Raw genomic sequence first — 19,564 nt, 5'->3', positions numbered from 1 at the left:
TCTCACTGCTTACCCATGTCGTAAAAATGTCAGGGCTTAAGCTAGTATATTACCTCAAACCCTTGTGCTGATGTCAGCTTAGTTGTTTCTGCCACTGGATGGCAACATGATAAAAATATCCCAGCACTGCACCAATAGGTTCAATGGAGCAAATCTGAAATAAATGTGACGAATTGCTTCCATCACATGCAATACCCTGAATGACTCACTCAACCACCCTCGGATTGTTTAGAACATTTTAAATATGGATACTACTTATTCATTAACACACTGCATCTGTTAAGCTCAAACTTTAATTAAAAAAATATTTTACTACTGATACCATACACTCCTACCATTTAGTCAATGGGGATATCCAACAAGGAAAACCATTATGTAGTGTAAAAGCATCAAGACATGTCTTCAATATAGAAATCCCCGTTAGGATAATGCTAACTGAATCATCCTGTACCAGTCCCGCTGTAGTTCACTAGCATGGTTATGTGGGCCTTAGACCAAGGATTCCAACAGCCCTGCTGGGGCTGTCCTCACAAGGGCCAGGGTAAGTCACTGAAGTCTACAGGGCCACCAAGGCCTGCATCAGCCTCTAGGAGACTCATGATCACAGCCATGGCTGCCTCGTCGTTACTGGGGCTGCTGGAGCCTGGTTCGTCCATGATGTCAATGCTGAGGTGCGAGTTGTCACCTGGAGGGGTGTTGAAGGAAAATGCTGTAGTCAGTCACACTTTTATTTGGTTTTACTTGAAATGGGCAGGATTCAGTGTTTGAAATTCTTAGAACATGTTACCTTTGTGTGCACAGCTACTTACTCATAATAGACTGGTTGGAGTATGGGTATCCAATGGTGTCGGGTCCTGGTAGCGTCCCTGCCGACGGAAGGTCTGGCGTTCCATTTTGAATCTGCCAGAACAAATAGGTCAGTGGTGGTCTACATAAAAGATCAGCTTTCAACCACAGGACACAGGCCTAACTAAGGAAGCAACAGACAATACTGGATCAAGCACAAGATCCACCCAATTAAAAATCAGTGCCAGACAGTGCAATTGAAAAAAATAAAAAGTAATCTTTCAACCATCCCAATATTCTTTATCGTGTGTCTCCCTCAGACTCACTCGCTTGCCTCCTGGAGAGCAGTCTGGAGGAGGGGTGCTGATGTTCAGGGGGCTAGAGCCACAGCTGGAGGGGGTTGAGCCTCGGGTCCTGGCAGAGAGAAGAACAGACAGTGCCATTAGACTAGGGCTCTGAGACAGTGTGAACAGTTCAGCTGATAAACCTTCTGCTCCAGGTAATTCATCATAGCTGACATAGCCCAACTGAACAGACTCATTTGCAAAGCCCGTCACTTTTTTGATAAAGGGTGCATAAAGGGAGTCCCTTTGATAAAGGGAGTCTGAATTTGCCCGCGAAGGGATGTGTACAGAAAAGTAAATCACCGAACAAGACAGGCTTTATGGTCTGGGTGTTATTCTTTTGGTTCTACAGCTATTAACAACCTGTCATCCATTTTCTGCCTTCACTCTCTCCATCTCTCACCTCTGAGTCTCCATCACCTCCTCTGCGATCATGCGACCGATCTTACCGGCACCTGCACGTGTTCCCCCGGGGATGCCTGGCACCGTCTGAAGGGCCCGTCTCCCTCCACCTGCAATCAAACATATCAATCACACTGACTGCTCCTAGACTGACTGATCATTACATTTGATCCAACACTCCTATAGTCTTGCTACAAGATCAGATGTTTTGTCATTTCGTACACGTAGATACAGTACATTTAATCAAAGAAAGCTATTCATTATAGCATGCATCTTTGCGTACAGAGAGAATCAGCTGACAAATCTCAGATCTTGTTCCAAAGCCCTAAAGGAAGCCCCTCTGATATGTAGAAAAGCATGCCTTCTTTCGCATCACTCAATAAATGTCACCTTCTGACGTCAGCACACTGTCCATAGAGCCAGTGGGAGAGACGGCAGACTGAGGATAGCTGGAGTCTGCACCATCCAGCATACTGCACCTAGAGATGGAGTCACACAGCAACATCAGGACCAGTTTCAAGTACAAAAACAGTACATCCACGTACTGCCAGTTAGCTCTAATACAATCAATGGAGCCCCAATGATACATGAACAGTTAAGAGTATTTTTTCCAATGTAAACTTTGTCATAAATAGGGCGGTAGAGAGAAGGGGGACTTACGAGACCACTGTGTTTGTGGAGACAATGTACTCCACCTCTTTGGTCCAGGGATTCATGAAACTGAACCAGCGGCTTCGCAGAGTGATGAAGGAGCCATCTTTAATCTTGAACTTATAACAGTTTGTGTTGATCTTTTCTCTCATCTGAAGCACTGTTAAAAACACAAGATACCCAGGATGTAAGATCACAGAACAAAATGTGGTGACTAAATATAGTAAGATGTAAATCACAAATTAATGTTGTCACGTCAGACAGTTGATCCAATACCTTGTCTGTGACATTCTGCCAGGTGGCCAATATCATCCTGATGGAAATACTCGTAAAAAGAGGTGCCAAGAAGCTCCTGGGGTAAGTATGCAAGAATGGCTGTAGCCCTGAATAGAGAGGAAAGATAGAGTTTCTTATCTGTGCTGTTCTTTGTTTTTGAGAAGAGAACACTGAAGAGCCTTTAAAATGGCACCGGAGCATTTACTATGAACATTAATCAGTTCACAGATATTTTTATGATAGTTTAAATTATCACCATGAGTAATAATGGCCTGTGAGGTGTCAAGCTGTGAGCAGGAGATTAATTCATAAAATATACAGAGGCTGAATACTGCCTTGACGAGCCTATGTACATAGGCTAATTTTGGGTGAAGGGTGGTTGAAGGGGAGAAATTTACAGACGATTTGTTGCCTCTTCACATATTAGTTTAAACCATACTTCTAGAATGTGTGTTTTCTTGGCCAACTTGATGAACAACTAGCTCACATCTAATCCTAAACCAACAATGTCATAGTAAAATGAAGATATAAACTCCATCATCATACCTCTGGTCAACAAAGACAAACTTCCCGTCGATGGCGTGGCGGGAGACATAGTCGGTGGGTTTGACGCGGATGTCCTCGTGGGAGGGCTGGGGGACGATGTGGGGATGCAGCCGGCCGATGGCCACCAGGCAGCTGAGGTTACAGCCCTCGTTGTCGGGCTCGTTGTCATCGTCCAGGCCCATCTTGGTGGGCGGCCAGCTCTTCAGGTAGCCAGTACTGTGGATCGTGCAGAAGCTCTTGCGGTCGGCTGTAGGTAGAAAAATAAACATTGTAAATATATTTCCTCCCATACAATGGTTCTGTTTACGGGTGGTCCATGACTTTAAGTCAAGTCTAAATGACTGATTTAATGACAAAACCACAAGCTAAGCAAACAAGTAAAACCAGCCATCTGAAATCAGTGGTAGATCAAATATTGTTAAGCACTGAAATATTCAATGAGGGCTTCGCTGGACATTTGCATAACCTGCACAGCTTTGCTTACTAAATGGCAGCAATTTTTTTTTTAAATTGAAGAGGTTTTGTATACTTTTAAGCCAGTAGTTCTGAAAGTACCACTCAAGAGCACTAAAAGGGTGCCGAAAACTGTGCACAATTCTGTACGTCATCACGTCATGTTGTCTTTAGTGTTTTGATGCTTTTACACTACATAATGGTTTTCCTTGTTGGATATCCCCATTGACAACTGTATCAAACAGTATGTAATGAATACATGGTAGGAGTGTATTGTATAAGCAGTAAAATATATTTTTTAATCAAATTATTTGTTTTTGATAGTATCTATTCTCCAAGACTTTGAGCTTAACAGATTCAGTGTGTTAATGATGCTAATGAATTTCGACTCCCAGGGTGCAATGCTCCGCCCAGGGCTACTGGCTGGCTACTGCTAGAAAGCCCAGACAAACGCAAAATAGTCTAAATATATTGTGGTCATAGCTAAGTTATGAATGCATTTCACATTACTTTTGGGTTGTTATCATATTATAATGCTCACATGAATGTCATGCTGAATATACGTTCATGCCATTGTCACTCAATAATTCCAATTTAGTTGATAGAAGATTAACGTAGCTTTTTTAACGTTTTGGAACTAAACCGCTCTTGCACCGCACTGCTTTGTAACACCTTTTGCCTAGTGGTTTCGGTGGGCTGGTCCTAATCATCTGCTCTGTAAACAAAATATTCCCATAGTTTGCTTCTAGAGCCAGTTTAGTCAACAAGCTGTGGGCGTGAAGGTATGATATTTTCGTTAGAAGCCATGCTGTTGCCATTTTCTCTCCTCTCGCTTGCTTCTCAAAAGTGTCTCGCGCTCAGTGTTGCCAACTCATTTTCAGGTTAAGTTGCTAGAGGCAGGTTGATTTGTTGCTAAATGGTGTTGTGATGTCATTGCGTGATTATTACGTAGAATACACAATAACGTTACTCAAATTGACTGGCCATCTCATCGAAAAATATGATTTGACATTTGTTCAGGTACAGACTCCCACTCTTTTCTGTTCTTCTGGCTGTACAATTTTGATTGAGACATGTTGATTGATGTTGTAAGTTCTGTTCAAGATCAAACATTCGTGACCAACTACATTCATTGGGTTTGCCTCGTCGCACCCGTACTACTGCTGCTGCAGTCAGCCAACAATGATGTGCAATTCTCTGAAATTGCTGCTGGCCTGCTGCTGCCTGGGAACGAGCTGAGCGCCTGCTGCTGACGTCACGCACAATGCACTTTTGCAGCCAGGCACGTGTGTTGTGACCGAGTGTGTGACAGAAAGAAAATAGTTTTTGTGTCATTTAGAGGGAAAATGCGTGCATTTTAGCATTTGCGTCACCTTTCAAAAGTTGCTAAAAGTTCAAAATATATATATATATTTTTTCCTAAATTTGTTTCTAGGTGCCGTTTGAAAAAAAGTTGCCAGGGTAGTCTGAAAAGTTGCTAAATCTAGCAACAAAATTGCTAAATTGGCATCACTGCTCGCGCTGTGTCAGCTGCATGCATAAGTAGCCTGGCTAGCTTACAAACAGTGGCGGAAAAAGTACCCTATTGTTACACTTGAGTAAAAGATACCTTAATAGAAAATGACTCAAGTAAACGTGAAAGTCACCCAGTATAAATAAATTTCAAATTGCTTATATTAATTCATTTTTGAAATACATTTATGGAAAGCCAGGGGCATGCTCCAACACTTAGACAGAATTTAGAAACTAAGCATCTGTTTAGTGATTCCGGCAGAGTGGAGGCAATAGCGATGACCAGGGATGTTCTCTTGATAAGTGTGTGATTTAGACTAGACTATTTTCCTGTCCTGCTAAGCATTCAAAATGTAACAAGTACTTTTGGGTGTCAGGGAAAATGTATGGAGTAAAAAGTACATCATTTTCTGTAGGAATGTTGTGAAGTAAAAGTTGTAAAAAATACAAATAGTAAAGTACAGATACCCCCAAAAAGTACCCAAGTAGTACTTTAAAGTATTTTTACGCCACTGCTTACAACTGCCTCCTTGAGAAGACTCCAACAAATTACTAGAGACTCGATCCTCTCAATCCGTATGTGACGTGAGACTTGACAGAAGTACCAAAAATGATATTACCGAACCGTTTCATGTTCTAGTATCAAAAAAGTACCAAAAAGTTTCACTACAGGGTGCAACACTATACTAACACAGTACACCAGTGACACCATTTACGATATACAGGTTGTGAGCATAGTGTTTCTGATCTGGCTGACAATGAATTATCTTCTAATGTATGTCTGGCTTCAGTGCACATCATTTTCTTCTTGGTTTCCAGAGATACGCGTTGAAAGAGAAATTAAACTACTACCAATGTCTAATAGATCTAACTATCCCTGCTCCACGTGACAGGAACGAGCGCGCAGATCTTGTGCACTAAATGATGCCAGGTTAGAATGCAATCATTTTTTGCCTTTCTCGGCTGGGAGAGGACTGCAGATGGTTTAGTTTGCATGTATAAGCCATACATTGACATGTCGAGTCTAAAACGAGAGGTTAAAAAAAAAGAAAAAAAGTAACAAGGTAGTTTAAAAACCTCAATAGTTTCACTTGAAGTTCTAAAATAAGCATATTGTTTATTAGCCAAGCCACTTGGTACATAGGGAAGCATACATCCTGTACTCTAATTGTAATGCTAGTATGATGATAATAATCTGTGATGCCAGGTTTATAAGTACCGAAATAAAGGTATCAGGGAAGGAGGCCGGCCTAGACCTTGAGATGGGTACCTTTCTTTTTGGAGCAGGTGGAGGGGAAGTCCTTGTCCTCTGTTTTGACGTAGGGCCGGTTACACTTCATTCGGCAGAAGAACGAGCGTCTGGCCCCGGAGCACAGTCGAGATGGCCCAGGGGTGATGTCTGTCTTAACTGGTAGACCGGCTGAGGGAGAACAATTACGTCTGCTGAACATTGTGAGCTAATCATTCCCAATAACGTGTATATAATGTTAAAAGCATTATAATCTTATATGCAATGTTTATATACTTAATATCGCAGGTAAACTGCCAGGTAATTGGCATACAGTATTTAATGAGACAATGCTGTATTGACTTTCACCCCGTGTCAGACTACTTTCCTGACTTGACCTGCCCTTATGAGGACAGGGTCTGACATGACAGGAGGGAGAGTTTACTTTTGGCATCAATGAGCCGCTCCCGAGGTGCTGTATCTGATGACGACAGTTGCTCCTTGACTTTGGCGATGTCTTTAGGATGCAGGTAATCAAACAGACTCTGGCCAATTAGGTCATTCTGAGGAAAGGGAGATTTCCAAAGTCAATTAGCATTTGTGAGCTCAGATTTGGTCTGGTATAGTACAACATGAATTACAGTAGAACAGTAGGACATTTGACAGGAATGGAGACGTGCCTGGCAATAGTTGAGGATCTTGTAAACTGACTCCGAGACAAAAAGGATCTTCCCACGATCACATCCAACAACAAACAGAAAGCCGTCAGCAGCCTAAAGGAAGACACACAAAACATTGAGGCTTATGTCGTCAGGCTCACCCAGAGAGCAACTTAGCAAAGGAGTTAAAGGGCTTGAACCTACCCTCAATATTAAGTGCTTCAGTTCATCATCGGACAGGAAAGACGGCTTGTAGTTCGCCTCTGTGTAAGGGTTTGCTGCTCCTGTAGAAAAACACAAACAATTGTCATTGAATTCTCAAGTCACAACTTCTCCCTCCTCTTTGATGTCCAGTGATAATTTGCCTGCTGTCTCTGTCTCCATCGCACCTCTTAATGTCTTCATATGCTGGACAGCCATGCGTAGGACCGTGAGTTTGTCCAGCTTGCGGGACATAACGTTGCAGGTAGGGACTAGTGCCGCCAGCTCGTCTATGAAGCAGTTCATCTTGTCCCTGCGCCGCTTCTCAATCTGACTGTGTGCCTCCCTATTGGCAGTGTAGCAGTAAGCAAACAGTCAGAACAACTCCTAGTCCTTCTGTTACACAGTGCAATCTATAGACTACATAAAGTGCCTATTCATCAATGGGACACAAAGCTTTCTCTGTCTCTAATAATAATAAAAAGGAGCATTCAATTCACCCTGCAAGAGAGATTAGAATATATTTGATCCTGGAGTTCAACCGCTTGCCAGGTCACTAGAAACACCATGCGTAGCTGCCGACAGAGACTTTTAAAAGTGAACCATGAGGATTCAGGAATGAGTCTGGGTACCTGGCATTTTTTATCCGGCCCTGGTGATCACCACACTCCCTGGAAGAAGGGGGAAAAAGGAGACACGTTTTAGTGGAAACTGTCTTGCACCAATCACACAACATGGGTCCTGTTACAATAACAACCCCTTATGTGTCTGCATCCCATTCACCACTGGTCCACATAGGTTATGTAAATGGTACAAGTCCATTCACAGCCCTATACTCTCAACATCTATGCCTCCCCTGTACAATATAGAACCAGTTACATGTAATAAATAAAATAAATAAGCCTCACTGTAGGGTAATTCATGCCTTTTGCTGCAAAAATTCTCACCTAAGTTTATCCTTGTCTGTATCCACATTGCTATCGCTGTGGAAGTTAATCGGATGCCATCATCAACCCTTCCTAGCAATAGTTCTGTCTACAAGTCCTGTTTCCAAACCTTTAATATTCAAAGTATTTATCCAAAACAGCTAACTGCAACCAAAGGTAAAAAATGAAACATACTTACTCGAAAGAAAATCCATCAATTCTGCAAAGAAAATAATGCGTTAATCATTCCGTTGTCAGATGAATGTGGATCAATGACAGATTGCAGGAAAACTACTGAGCAGACATACAAATTAGTCAATATAGCACAATACCCTAAAATATTTATTTTTGCAGATTGCCTGCTATATTTCAGAGAAAATGTGCAAAGTAAGTGGGTTGGGTTAATTATTAATTCATAGCTTTAGAATTCAGTGAACCCATCATCTCCAGCACTGACTGTGGTGGGAGACTGCACAGGGACTGAGTGGGCCACAGTGTGGTGATGGGGATGCTTACTGGTAGTCGGAGGTGCTGCCCTTTCTCTTGCGGGTGTAGTCCATGCCTGGGGTGTTGACGGAGCTGCTGATCAGGTCGCTGGAGCTGGGGGACATGAACTCATTCATTGTAGAGGTAATGTCCATCCTTTGGTCTGCCATTAGATCATCTGAAACAGAAATATGAATTAGAGTTACTAACTTGTACTATTTTGAGGAAGGATCATTCAAATGGAATTCAAGAAAAATGCCGGACAAAGCAAGGCACAAAAGGGATCTCGCTCACCACAAATGTTCATTACAGCTTCTGGAATTTCCTTCCATCCATTTGCAATTGCTCTGGATGAAAAAAAAGTGTATACCGTAAAACTTTAATAGCTGAACATTGGCACACATTTCAGCAAATAAAATGCCTGTTTCAAATAAAACTCCGGTTCTAAATGAATTGTTTACGAGGTTACCATCGACACATGTCTGATATTCCCACAGTCATATGCATTAAAAACTTTATTTTATTCTGTCATCATTGCTAGCCATAGTGCCACTAAAAAGAAAACGTCAAATTTATGGTGCTGAAGTGCAAAATCTGGGGTGTATATGATAGGCAACCTAGTCTTTGCAAGTTTGATCTGGGATGGATTTGTTATTACACTTTACAAAAATATAAAAAAGCAACTTTTACTGGGGACAGGGGGGTGACATGAACCCCCACATTCAGAAATGCCCCTACTTTAGGACCATGCGGGCGCCTCAGAGCGGTCAGGTAGGCTGTTTGGTGGTTTCAGCCACAGCAAGTGCGAACAGGTGAGGGCTTTGTGTGTTGTGCTTTTTCTCTGAGTTGTAAAAGCAAGCAGAGCAGAAACTGGCTACTCTTTATTTGACTGATGTAGCTGGCAAGGTAAATGCTGTTTGACTTAACAGAAAAAAAACATTTATTCCCAGTGCTGAGCTAGTAGTGTAACTGACATGTAACGGCTCGTTTTTGCCAGTTGATGTACCATTAAAAAGCTAGCCAAAAGTTAGATGTTATTTTTGCCCTAATAAAAGTCAGTATAGCAATGTAACATTGATTTGTCCGTTTCCCTAGCTATTTCCCTACTTTTTACACGGACACGGTATAAAACAGCTCCACAGGCTTCATTGCCATGGTGCATTCAGTACACAACACTAAATACAGTATGTTCATCATGTCTTAGCAGGATCAGGTGGTGACAGGTGTCAAAGCAGGGTCAGACAGCTAGGGAAGACCAGTCTATGGAGCCCAGGTGAATTTTGCAGTATATTATAACAATCAGTGAATGGATACAAAGTTCCATCTTGAGTTGATGACAGGCTACAGTCTGGGATCTGGGAATAATGGTGAATTCAGTAAATGAACCATTGATTCTGTTCTTGGATAATATAAATGTATAAATCTACACCAAGGCAATTCTTTGTCATGCCTCCTCTGAGCAGGATCAGATGGTGACAGGGGTCTCAGCAGGTCAGGCAAACAGGAAAAACCAGTCTGACGGCACTGAGGTGAACTTTCGCATATACAACACTTTATTCTATCTGTGCAACAAACACTGAACAAGCCAGAAGCTTCAAAGAATGAAAAACCTCTAGTCAAACTGTATCATTGGCTTTTCCCAATGACACAAAACATGTAAAACCAACAGTCTGCCGTACTGTTGGTTGTCACTCTGGTCTTGGCCTAACACACCTGAAACCAAAGAATGTTCCTGTGGCAGGTGGACTTAAAAATCTACCAGCCATTCTGATTTTTTTACCAGTCAAAACTTTTTTTCCCCTGCAACACACAAAAAAATAAATAAATGGATGAGCATGCTTTGTAATGTTTCTAAAACAATAAATGTGTTACTAGAAGTAATGTGGTATATTGTTTAAGTTCATTTCATTTTTTGTGACATCAAGTCTTTTAGCCAAAATATCAGATGAAGCAACATTTTCACCTGCCCCTTTAAGGGCGGGAGGTTACCATGGTAATGTGACTCGAGTCATGTTTGTGCCTGTGAGATTGAGTCTGACTAGTAGCAGCGGTCTTCTCTTCCCTAGCAGTTGAATCTCAAACATTGAAAAACAACCTAGCTTGTGAACAAAACAATGTAAATAGCCAAGAAACACAAGGACAAAGTCTCACTTCAGCAGAATTTTGTTTAAAGTAAATTTGATAAACATTTATGCCTGCACCTCTAAAAATGAATCTTTCACTCAGATCTTCATGTCCGCAAAGCCCCCAGCCAGGGATGCAGCGCGAGGTGGGATAGGCTCCATAAGATTCGTTGTTCTTTGACTGTGCGATTAAATTTACCAGCTATGAAACGAAAACGGCAGAAGCTTTGAAACAGCTATAAAATGTGATCATACTTGACTATTTATGTTCACAAAGGCGAGTGAAATGCTTGCACTGTGGAGCCGCGAACACCAGCCAACGTGACTAGTGAAATAGACATCTTACCCACCAATGTCAAAAGCGACACACATTTGGCAGGTGGTGGGTGTTCATTTTAGGCCCTGAACATATGCTATTCTTATTTACAATAAAAGTTACCCCAAAATGGTCATATTAGATTGTGTAGAAATGCAGGAAATGAGCTTTACATGCCCCAAAAATTCTGAGGGAGGACCACCAGATCCCCCGCCAGGTTATGACTCCTCCGAACTTCTAAAACCAAAGTTGCACCCCAACTTCAAAGATTTTGCTGAGTTACAGTTCATAAGGAAAATCAGTAAATTGAAAGAAATTCAATAGGCTCTAACCATGGGATTTCACATGACTGGGAATACAGATATGCATCTGCTGGTCAAAGATACCTTAAAAAGAAATTCACACAAGGTAGGGGCGTGAATCAGAAATCCAGTCAGTATCTGGTGTGACCACCCTTTGCCTCATGCAGCGCAACATCTTCGCATTCTTCCCATTTTTCTCCCCAATTTCTCCCCAATTTCGGGATATCAAATTCGAACGTAGTCTTGTCCGTAGGGGAGATACATCGATGGGACTCGGGAGAGCCAAAGGTTGAGCGCAATGCTTCACAGAGTTGATCAGGCTGTTGATTGTGGCCTGTGGAATGTTGTCCCATTCCTCTTCAATGGCTGTGCGAAGTTGCTGGTTATTGGCAGGAACTGGAAAACGCTGTCGTACACATCAATCCAAAGCATCCCAAACATGCTCAATGGGTGACATGTCTGGTGAGTATTTGGACAATGGAACAACAGATTTTCAGCTTCCAGGAATTGTGTACAGATCCTTGCGGCATGGGGCCGTGCATTATCATGCTGAAACATGGTGATGGCGACGGATGAATGGCACAACAATGGGCCTCAGGATCATGTCACAGTATATCTGTGCATTCAAATTGTCATCGATAAAATGCAATTGTATTTGCTGTCCGTAGCTTATGCATGCCCAACCATAATCCCACTATCACCATGGGGCACTCTGTTCACAACGTTGACGTCAGCAAACCGCTCGCCCACACGACGCCATACACCCGGTACAGTTGAAACCGGGATTAATCCGTGAAGAGCACTTCTCCAGCATGCCAGTGGCCATCGAAGGTGAGCATTTGCCCACTGAAGTCGGTTAAGACACTCTTAAGGACGACAAGCTTCCCTGAGACTGTTTGACAGTTTGTGTAGAAATCCTTCGGTTGTGAAAACCTACAGTTTCATCAGCTGTCCGGGGAGCTAGTCTCAGATGATCCCGCAAGTGAAGAAGCCGGATGTGAAGGTCCTAGGCTGGCGTGGTTACACTTGGTCTGCAGTTGTGAGGTTGGTTGGAATTACTGCCAAATTCTCTAAAATCGACATTGGAGGTGGCTTATGGTAGATAAATTAACATTAAATTCTCTGGCAACAGCTCTGGTGGACATTTCTACAGTCAGCATGCCAATTGCACTCTCCACCAAAACTTGAGACATATGTGGCATTGTGTTGTGACAAAACCGCACATTTTAGAGTGGCCTTTTATTGTTCCTAGCACAAGTCGCACCTGTGTAATGATAATGCAGTTTAATCAGCTTCTTGATATGCCACACCTGTCATGTGGATGGATTATCTTGGCAAAGGAGAAATGCTCACTAATAGGGATGTAAACAAATTTGAAAGAAATAAGCTTTCTGTGCGCATCTAACATTTCTGGGATCTTTTATTTCAGCTCATGAAACATCGGACCAACACGTTATATTTTTGTTCAGTGTATAATGCTTATAGTGGTCATAACGGTCACAAACAGTGTGGGAGTCTTCTACATTTTATTGAGCAAAAGCTGTGTGCATTAGGGAAATAGACACCTGGCTCTAATAGAATCCGGTCTCTAATAAGCGTTGGTTGTATTGATTAAAGTAAATAAATGCACGGGTTATTAATTTAAGCTTTACGGTATGTTAATTCTAAATCATAGCTCATCTTTTTACATTTCATTGCTTCAAACAATTAAGTCAAGTTTGCCGTCCTTGTGAGAATAAAGAGTGAATTTTACACTGTGCGCATGCACGCACACACACACGGGCTCTGCTACAGACTAGACTGGTTGCCAGGATACCGCAAGAAAAAAATGCCATCTAGGACATGTCTGGATTACTAATGGATCTCAGAGGGTAAAGAATGGACAGTGAAGGGCCATTGTCTGACTGCATCAAAATAAATCCAATGGCGGTCGCCTTCTTATCAAAAACGGGCCTACAGTGCGTTCTGCATCCTAACAAACCTCAAATGTACATCATACCTCACCTAAACTGACCCACCTAGCACCTTTCAACACATCAGTGGCACTTATGCAACTCTAACAAAGTGTTGAGTCAGTATATAAAAGCAAACAGAGGCCAGGCCAAAGCTCATCATCTCGGCTTCTGTCCTCAACCAGGGGAGTGCTCTAATCACACCACAGGGCTTTTGACGAATTAACCTACCTACGAGGCTGCCTCAATCAGGTTCAAAAAGGTATCTTAAGGGCAACGTGTGCTTGTGTGTAATCTTCTCGTCACCGTCTGTCAGGTGATCTAAGGATGACTCGTTGGGTGGCGAGTTCCAAGCCTCTGCTAGTGAGTGTTTACTTAGTTTGAGATGGGGGGAGATGCCTCCTGGTTGGTTCGTCTGGTATTCCTTCTCTGAGACACTGAGCTATGTGCTCTACCTGTACAGAGAAGAGGACTGTCAGATGTGGTCTGACTACGGCAGTAATCCTAACATCCTAGGTTACACATCACAGAAACTCACGCAATACTATGTTGGAAAATCAAGGACAGTAACATAGAAGCAATTTCACAGTAAAAAAACAAAAATGCCCCCTATTTCATATTAAAATCACATATGTATAATATGGATATTTAGGCTATCATTAAATCAGAAGTGATGCAGAGCATAGGCATACTGTTGATGTAGAATAATATTCTGTTAATCTTCCATACTATTCATGGGCCTTTTTGTTAAAAGACTTCAGGCTTGTGAAAGTTATTCCCTCCTGGCCTGAAAAAGCAAGGCACTTCTTGTTAGTCTCTTTTCTGTGAGAGTGGGACAAAGCCCCAGGAAAAACACTGTCATGATCAGCACAACGCGAAGCCCAAAACAGTCAGCTTTGCCCGGTGTAATTTCCCTCCTTTACTTGATTAAAACATGGTCTCTGAGGAGATGGTCTCTGAGGAGATGGTCTCTGAGGAGATGGTCTCTGAGGAGATGGTCTCTGAGGAGATGGTCTCTGAGGAGATGGTCTCTGAGGAGATGGTCTCTGAGGAGATGGTCTCTGAGGAGATGGTCTCTGAGGAGATGGTCTCTGAGGAGATGATCACAGTAAGGCTCCCAGCGCAACTGAGGACAGTGGTTTACTGTATAGCAGTTCCATTACAAAGCTTTTTCCATGGCTTATGGATTTACAACCAACATTCTTGACAGATATCTTGGAAATTATCCATAGTGTCAGGAACATTTCAATAAACTTGTGAGCATATTCAATATCCAAAAAGGCAGTTTGGAGCATTACTTGAATGTAACATGACCAAATTAAGCACTGGCATTCAGACAATGACTAAGATCTAGGAAATATTGGACTCTGCCTATATACAACTCACTGGCAACTGACAGACTTTAGGGAGCCAAAAACCCACCTCGCAAAGTTGTGTCACAAAGCAGCATTGTTGGGTTGGTACAGTACACTAGCTAGCTAGATAGATAGCTAGCCCACATAGAAAAGAATGTGACATAGAAACACTGGCTTGACGTGCACTGTGAAAGAGGAAATATATAATCCCCTGTTCAACTGCGTGTATAACCCATGACCTGTGCGATGGGGCGGCCGGTAGCCTAGAGGTTAAGAGCATTGGGCCAGTAACCGAAAAGTTCAAATCCCTGAGCCGACTAGGTGAAGAATCTGTCGATGTGCCCTTGAGCAAGGCACTTAACCCTAATTTCTCCAGTAAATCACTTTGGATAAGAGCGTCTGCTCTATGTAAATAGTTTGATTTAAATGTTTACATACTTTGCAAGAAGAACAATTTCCCTAATAATCCTGTTTACATGGACATCTGAAATCCTGATGGGATACATGCAGAAAAATCACCAATCAAAATAAACGTTCTACCATGTTATTTTTGGAAAGTCTAATTCTGAATTCGGGCATATAAAAGTTTGTATGTGAACATTTCTATGATGGCTACTTTTCCCCCCGAACTCACGTCACTCGTTAAGGAGGCTTGCACTGCTGGCACATGCCAAATCAAATACACTGCTCAAACTCCGATTAAGCTGGTTAACATGTCCCAGGGTTTCCGTTAGGAAAATGTGGCGCCCCGAACAATGTGACTGGGAAGATTCTAATTTAACGGCCATTTCAGAAATTAACCCGACCCATATGCATTAGGTGCATAAGCCATTAAGGCGTCCACCTACGGTGCTCAGAATGACAGAAGGCACATTTAGATTATGGAAATGCTCTTAACAGAACATGAAACTCATGTAATGAAGCAGCCAATAAAACAATTTAAATATTTGTCAAAACGCAATTCGGATGAAAACACCATTCTATACAGAGCACCTGATAATGGTTCCATATGTGACAGAGATTAAAACAAACATCGAAGGGGGGGGGGGGGGGGGTCTAAAGATGCAACAACTGGGCTGGGTTGCTAATATGACTAGGATTGTGCCTTTGGCTTCTGGACAATAAAATAAAGTTGATGTGTTATGGGAATTTTATGAATAATGACTAAATGATGTATACATTTAACGCAGAATTATAACTAACAGAATTATATCCTGTCTGATGAAGAATGTTCGTCCATAAGAAAGAGGGACTGTTGGTAGGCAAGGAACTGTGGCAGACAGCTTGTGACCACTGTGAAACTGATAACAGGGATGGAAGTCTCCCCACCCAGGGAGGGGAGAGACCTTGGGCTTGTAGTAGATTGTATAACAGGTGGCGGACAATGTATGAGAAGAAGACTTGTGAACTATGTTGCCATTGTATCGGAGAGGAGGAGGAACGTTTATGACGAAATGTGAGGTATATAGACCAATGTACCGGAAATGATAAGGAGAACGTTCCCGTAAATAAACATTTGACTATTGTAGACTGGGCCTCTGTCTGTTTTTATTTCTATCAGTATCCTACAAATCCTGATATAGCAGACTGAGTAATTTAATTTAATTTAATTGGTTAAACAACATGAGAACATAATTCTCTTAACAATATGAAAACCAACAGAACCAACAGAGAGATTGTCAAATAGACCACAATGGGTGATATTCAACAGTGAGTGCAGCACAAAGAAAGCCGTCTCAACTGGATCACTCTGTACAGATGACAGTTGCTCTGAGATAACATACATAAAATACTCCGATGACACATCCAATTCTGATTACATGATTCAGTTTACAGTGGACGAGTTTGACCTTGGTACAAGGAAAACATCCTAGATCTGAACGCCACCAAGACCAAAGAATAGACTTTAGGAAGCAATCAGGTCCGAAAGAAATCACCATTGGTGACCAGAGCATAGGTGGAGTACAAGTACCTCGGTACAATAGTTGACAATAAGATTAACATTGGAGCCAAAAGTGGGCGAGTGTTATCTAAATGTCAGTCAAGACTGTATTTCCTGCGTAATCTTAGAAGGCTGAATGTCAAATCTGTTTTACAGATGTTTTATTGAACCTATACGATTAGAAAGGTTAAAAAACTATGAAAAATATATGTCACATGGAAACCAAACGAGGGTGGTCTATGGTGATAGGTGGGATGGGCTGAGAGTTGGGATGGGCTGAGAGTTGGGATTAAAAAGTTTATGTTTGGTAATGTATTATTGTTATGTGACTGCTTTATATAAAAGTACCATTTATGTAAAATGTGTATGTATGTGTAGCAGAAAAGCTTTAAAGAAACGAATATATTTGTCCTCCGAAGAGGTGAAAAGGGGTTAAAAAACAATAATAATAATATATATCTTATTTACAATAACGGCCTACCCGGGCCAAACACTAAACCGCACGATGCTTGGCCAATTGTGTGCCGCCCTATGGAACTCCCAATCACGGCTGGTTGTGATACAGCCTGGAATCGAACCAGGGTCTGTAGTGAAGCCTCTAGCACTGAGATGCAGTGTCTTAGACCGCTGCGCCACTCGGGAGCCCCTAAAGAGATATATACCCTCTAAGAATTTGTATCTGTCATGTGTAAATGTTGCTGTTTATGTTCACTATATAGCTTTATCTTATCCGATTTGCCAAAATATAGTTATTAAATTCAATCTGCTGGCCGTGGTTAATCCCTACCAGATACATGTGAATGCCTTTTCTTTCTTAGATTCCTTTCCTTTCCACTGGCTGTGGTTAATCCCTACCACAACCTGTACATGTGAACAACTCCTTTTATTTCTCCAAATTCCTTTCCTTGCTTCATTTCCAAGCTCCCCTTCTTTCCCTCATCTAACTTTATTTTCATCTCTAATGACTGTGGTTAAAATATTCTCTGGTACTTTTGTATACTTTTTAGCCAGTAGTTCTGAAAGTAGAGTCCACTGCCAAAAGTGGTCCCCAAAAATTGGAAAGGGAGCAAGGAAAGGGTATAGGAGCTAGGAAAGGAAAGAACACAAGGAAAGGGAAATAAGGATGAGGCAAGGAAAAGGAGGTTTGGAAGGAAAGGAAGCTAGGAAAGGAGGAATGAAAGCTAGGAAAGGAGGAATGAAAGCTACGAAAGGATGAATGAAAGGGCACAAGGAAAATTACCTAGGAAATAAAAAGAACAAGAAATGGGAGCTAGGAATTTAGGAAAGGAAGCTAGGAAAAGAGGAAACAAAGGGAGAGAGGAAAGGAATCTAGGAAAGAAAAGCAGTCCACAAGTATGTGGTAGCAATTAACCATGGCCAGTAGAGGAAAGGAAGTTAGCAAAGGAATCTATGACATGAGTGAGGAAAGGAATCTATGACATGAGTGAGGAAAGGAATCTAGGAAAGAGGAATTCACCAGGGTTGGGGTCAATTACAATTGTCATTTAGCAGACACTCTTATCCAATGCAATTTACAGTAGTGAGTGCATACATTTTCACACTTTTTTCTGTGCTGGTCCGCCATGGGAAACGAACCAACATCCCTTCAGTTACAAGTGCCAGGCTTTACCAACTAAGCCACATGGGTCAGTTCCATTTAAATTCAGTAAGTACACTAGAATTCAAATTCTCTTGAATGCTTTTCATTTAGGAACATTTTGAATTTGGTTAACTTTTTGAGTTGACTGGAATTGAAATGGAATTCACCCAACCATGGCGTTCACATGTATGTGGTCGAGATTAACCACCGCAAGTAGAGAGGAAATTAAGAAAGAAAGGAATCTAGGAAAGAAAAGGAGTTCACATGTATGTGGTAGCTGGCGATAGTATTGGTTTTAGTGACAGGCTAGTTTTAGTCACAGCCTACTGCTGCGGGGCTGCAGCACGATAACGTTACTATTGTATTGGGCTAGCTAGCTAGGTTGCTCACATTACCTAATGCCCCTCTAGAAAATCAGTATGACCAGGAAAAACAAGTCGTTGTTGTGCTAGCTAGCTAACGTTAGTTACCTCCACCGACTATCTAACCAACTAGCCATTTGTCATCACGATATATTGAACATAAAGCACAAGAAAACATGACGTACTTACATTAGATAAATCAGCTAGGCCCTCTCCATTCAATGATAGAACCCTCTGTTACAAAAAAAACAGTGATATACGGTACTCAGTCTGTGACCTACTTTCTCCCCTCTGTTATGACTGCCGCACTACTAACCTAGTTTTTCCTAAACCAATTGTATAGGAGGACTACACCATGTCCTTTTTCTCACCAATCACAAAACGTTTATGAACAGGAAAAGATGATGGACGTAGTGGTTGTCAAATCACAGGGGGCGCATTTGGCATTGCAGCCGACTTTAAACATTGGGCGCGTTTGAGCGAATCATTTTTGTTAAGCCGTTGACCATCGTTGGTCACCGCCTTTCAAAGTGTGTTGTATTATGGGGTAAAACAAATATCCGACTTGCACCTAGAAGTCGCATGCAAGAACCATGTGATCAAAGTTCATGAAGTTTTGACTGCTGTCGACTGCAAGTTTCTGCAGTTGCTCTTCATCAACTTCATCCTTCATCCCACTTGCATTGTGGGAGGCTCTATTGTCAACCAATCATTAGGGTGTTTCTGTTTGACCCATGCTAACCGAATGTCACAAAAGACAAATGAAAGCTGAATCAACTTTGCCATGATTCATGAATATAGTGTACAAATGTATGTGCTATTTGAGGCTCTCTCACAAATTGATAGTACAATATACACACATACATGTCCAGTTTGTGACATGGGAGTTGAATGTTTATTTTGACATTACAAAAAAAAACGTGTATACACAATGGCAACACTGCCATGTTGCATTGAGTCTTGCTGTTGGAAAACCACATAAGTGTGACTTTTGGTTGTCCCAGATGCTCCTCCCCCGACTTTACTCCTCCACCTTCAGCTGCAGTCGGTTGCTTTCGCCTTACCACTCAAATATGCCCAGTTCCTCTGCCCAGGGTTTGCTGATGCCTGCCAGATCTTACACCTGGATCAGACTGTCATTG

The 19,564-nt window shown here is 41.9% G+C and overlaps 1 protein-coding gene across 6 annotated transcripts; it reads right to left on the bottom strand.

Moving 5' to 3' along the window:
• Nucleotides 1–274: 274 nt before the first annotated feature.
• Nucleotides 275–18,821, bottom strand: LOC129866781 (basic helix-loop-helix ARNT-like protein 1). Of its 6 annotated transcripts, none has more exons than XM_055939661.1 (20): nucleotides 18,612–18,821; nucleotides 13,893–14,254; nucleotides 13,539–13,618; nucleotides 8,765–8,817; nucleotides 8,501–8,648; nucleotides 8,184–8,204; nucleotides 7,691–7,729; nucleotides 7,247–7,404; nucleotides 7,062–7,141; nucleotides 6,879–6,971; nucleotides 6,644–6,761; nucleotides 6,241–6,390; nucleotides 3,006–3,252; nucleotides 2,460–2,566; nucleotides 2,193–2,343; nucleotides 1,923–2,011; nucleotides 1,534–1,642; nucleotides 1,113–1,200; nucleotides 810–900; nucleotides 275–685 (listed from the first exon to the last, which is right to left on the bottom strand). In XM_055939661.1, the coding sequence occupies exons 4-20, from the start codon at nucleotides 8,775–8,777 to the stop codon at nucleotides 528–530; spliced, it is 1,860 nt and encodes a 619-aa protein (XP_055795636.1). In that variant the 5' UTR covers nucleotides 8,778–8,817; nucleotides 13,539–13,618; nucleotides 13,893–14,254; nucleotides 18,612–18,821; the 3' UTR covers nucleotides 275–527. The 6 variants fall into 6 exon arrangements, with proteins under 6 accessions (XP_055795636.1, XP_055795638.1, XP_055795639.1 ...); XM_055939663.1 differs by having other exon boundaries at nucleotides 14,087–14,254; XM_055939664.1 differs by lacking the exon at nucleotides 13,893–14,254.
• Nucleotides 18,822–19,564: the final 743 nt, after the last annotated feature.

Source organism: Salvelinus fontinalis, chromosome 12, assembly GCF_029448725.1.
Source record: "Salvelinus fontinalis isolate EN_2023a chromosome 12, ASM2944872v1, whole genome shotgun sequence".
Lineage (NCBI taxonomy): Eukaryota > Metazoa > Chordata > Actinopteri > Salmoniformes > Salmonidae > Salvelinus > Salvelinus fontinalis.
The sequence above is the reverse complement of the archived record's forward strand: the minus strand, read 5'-3'. Positions and strand labels throughout refer to the sequence as shown.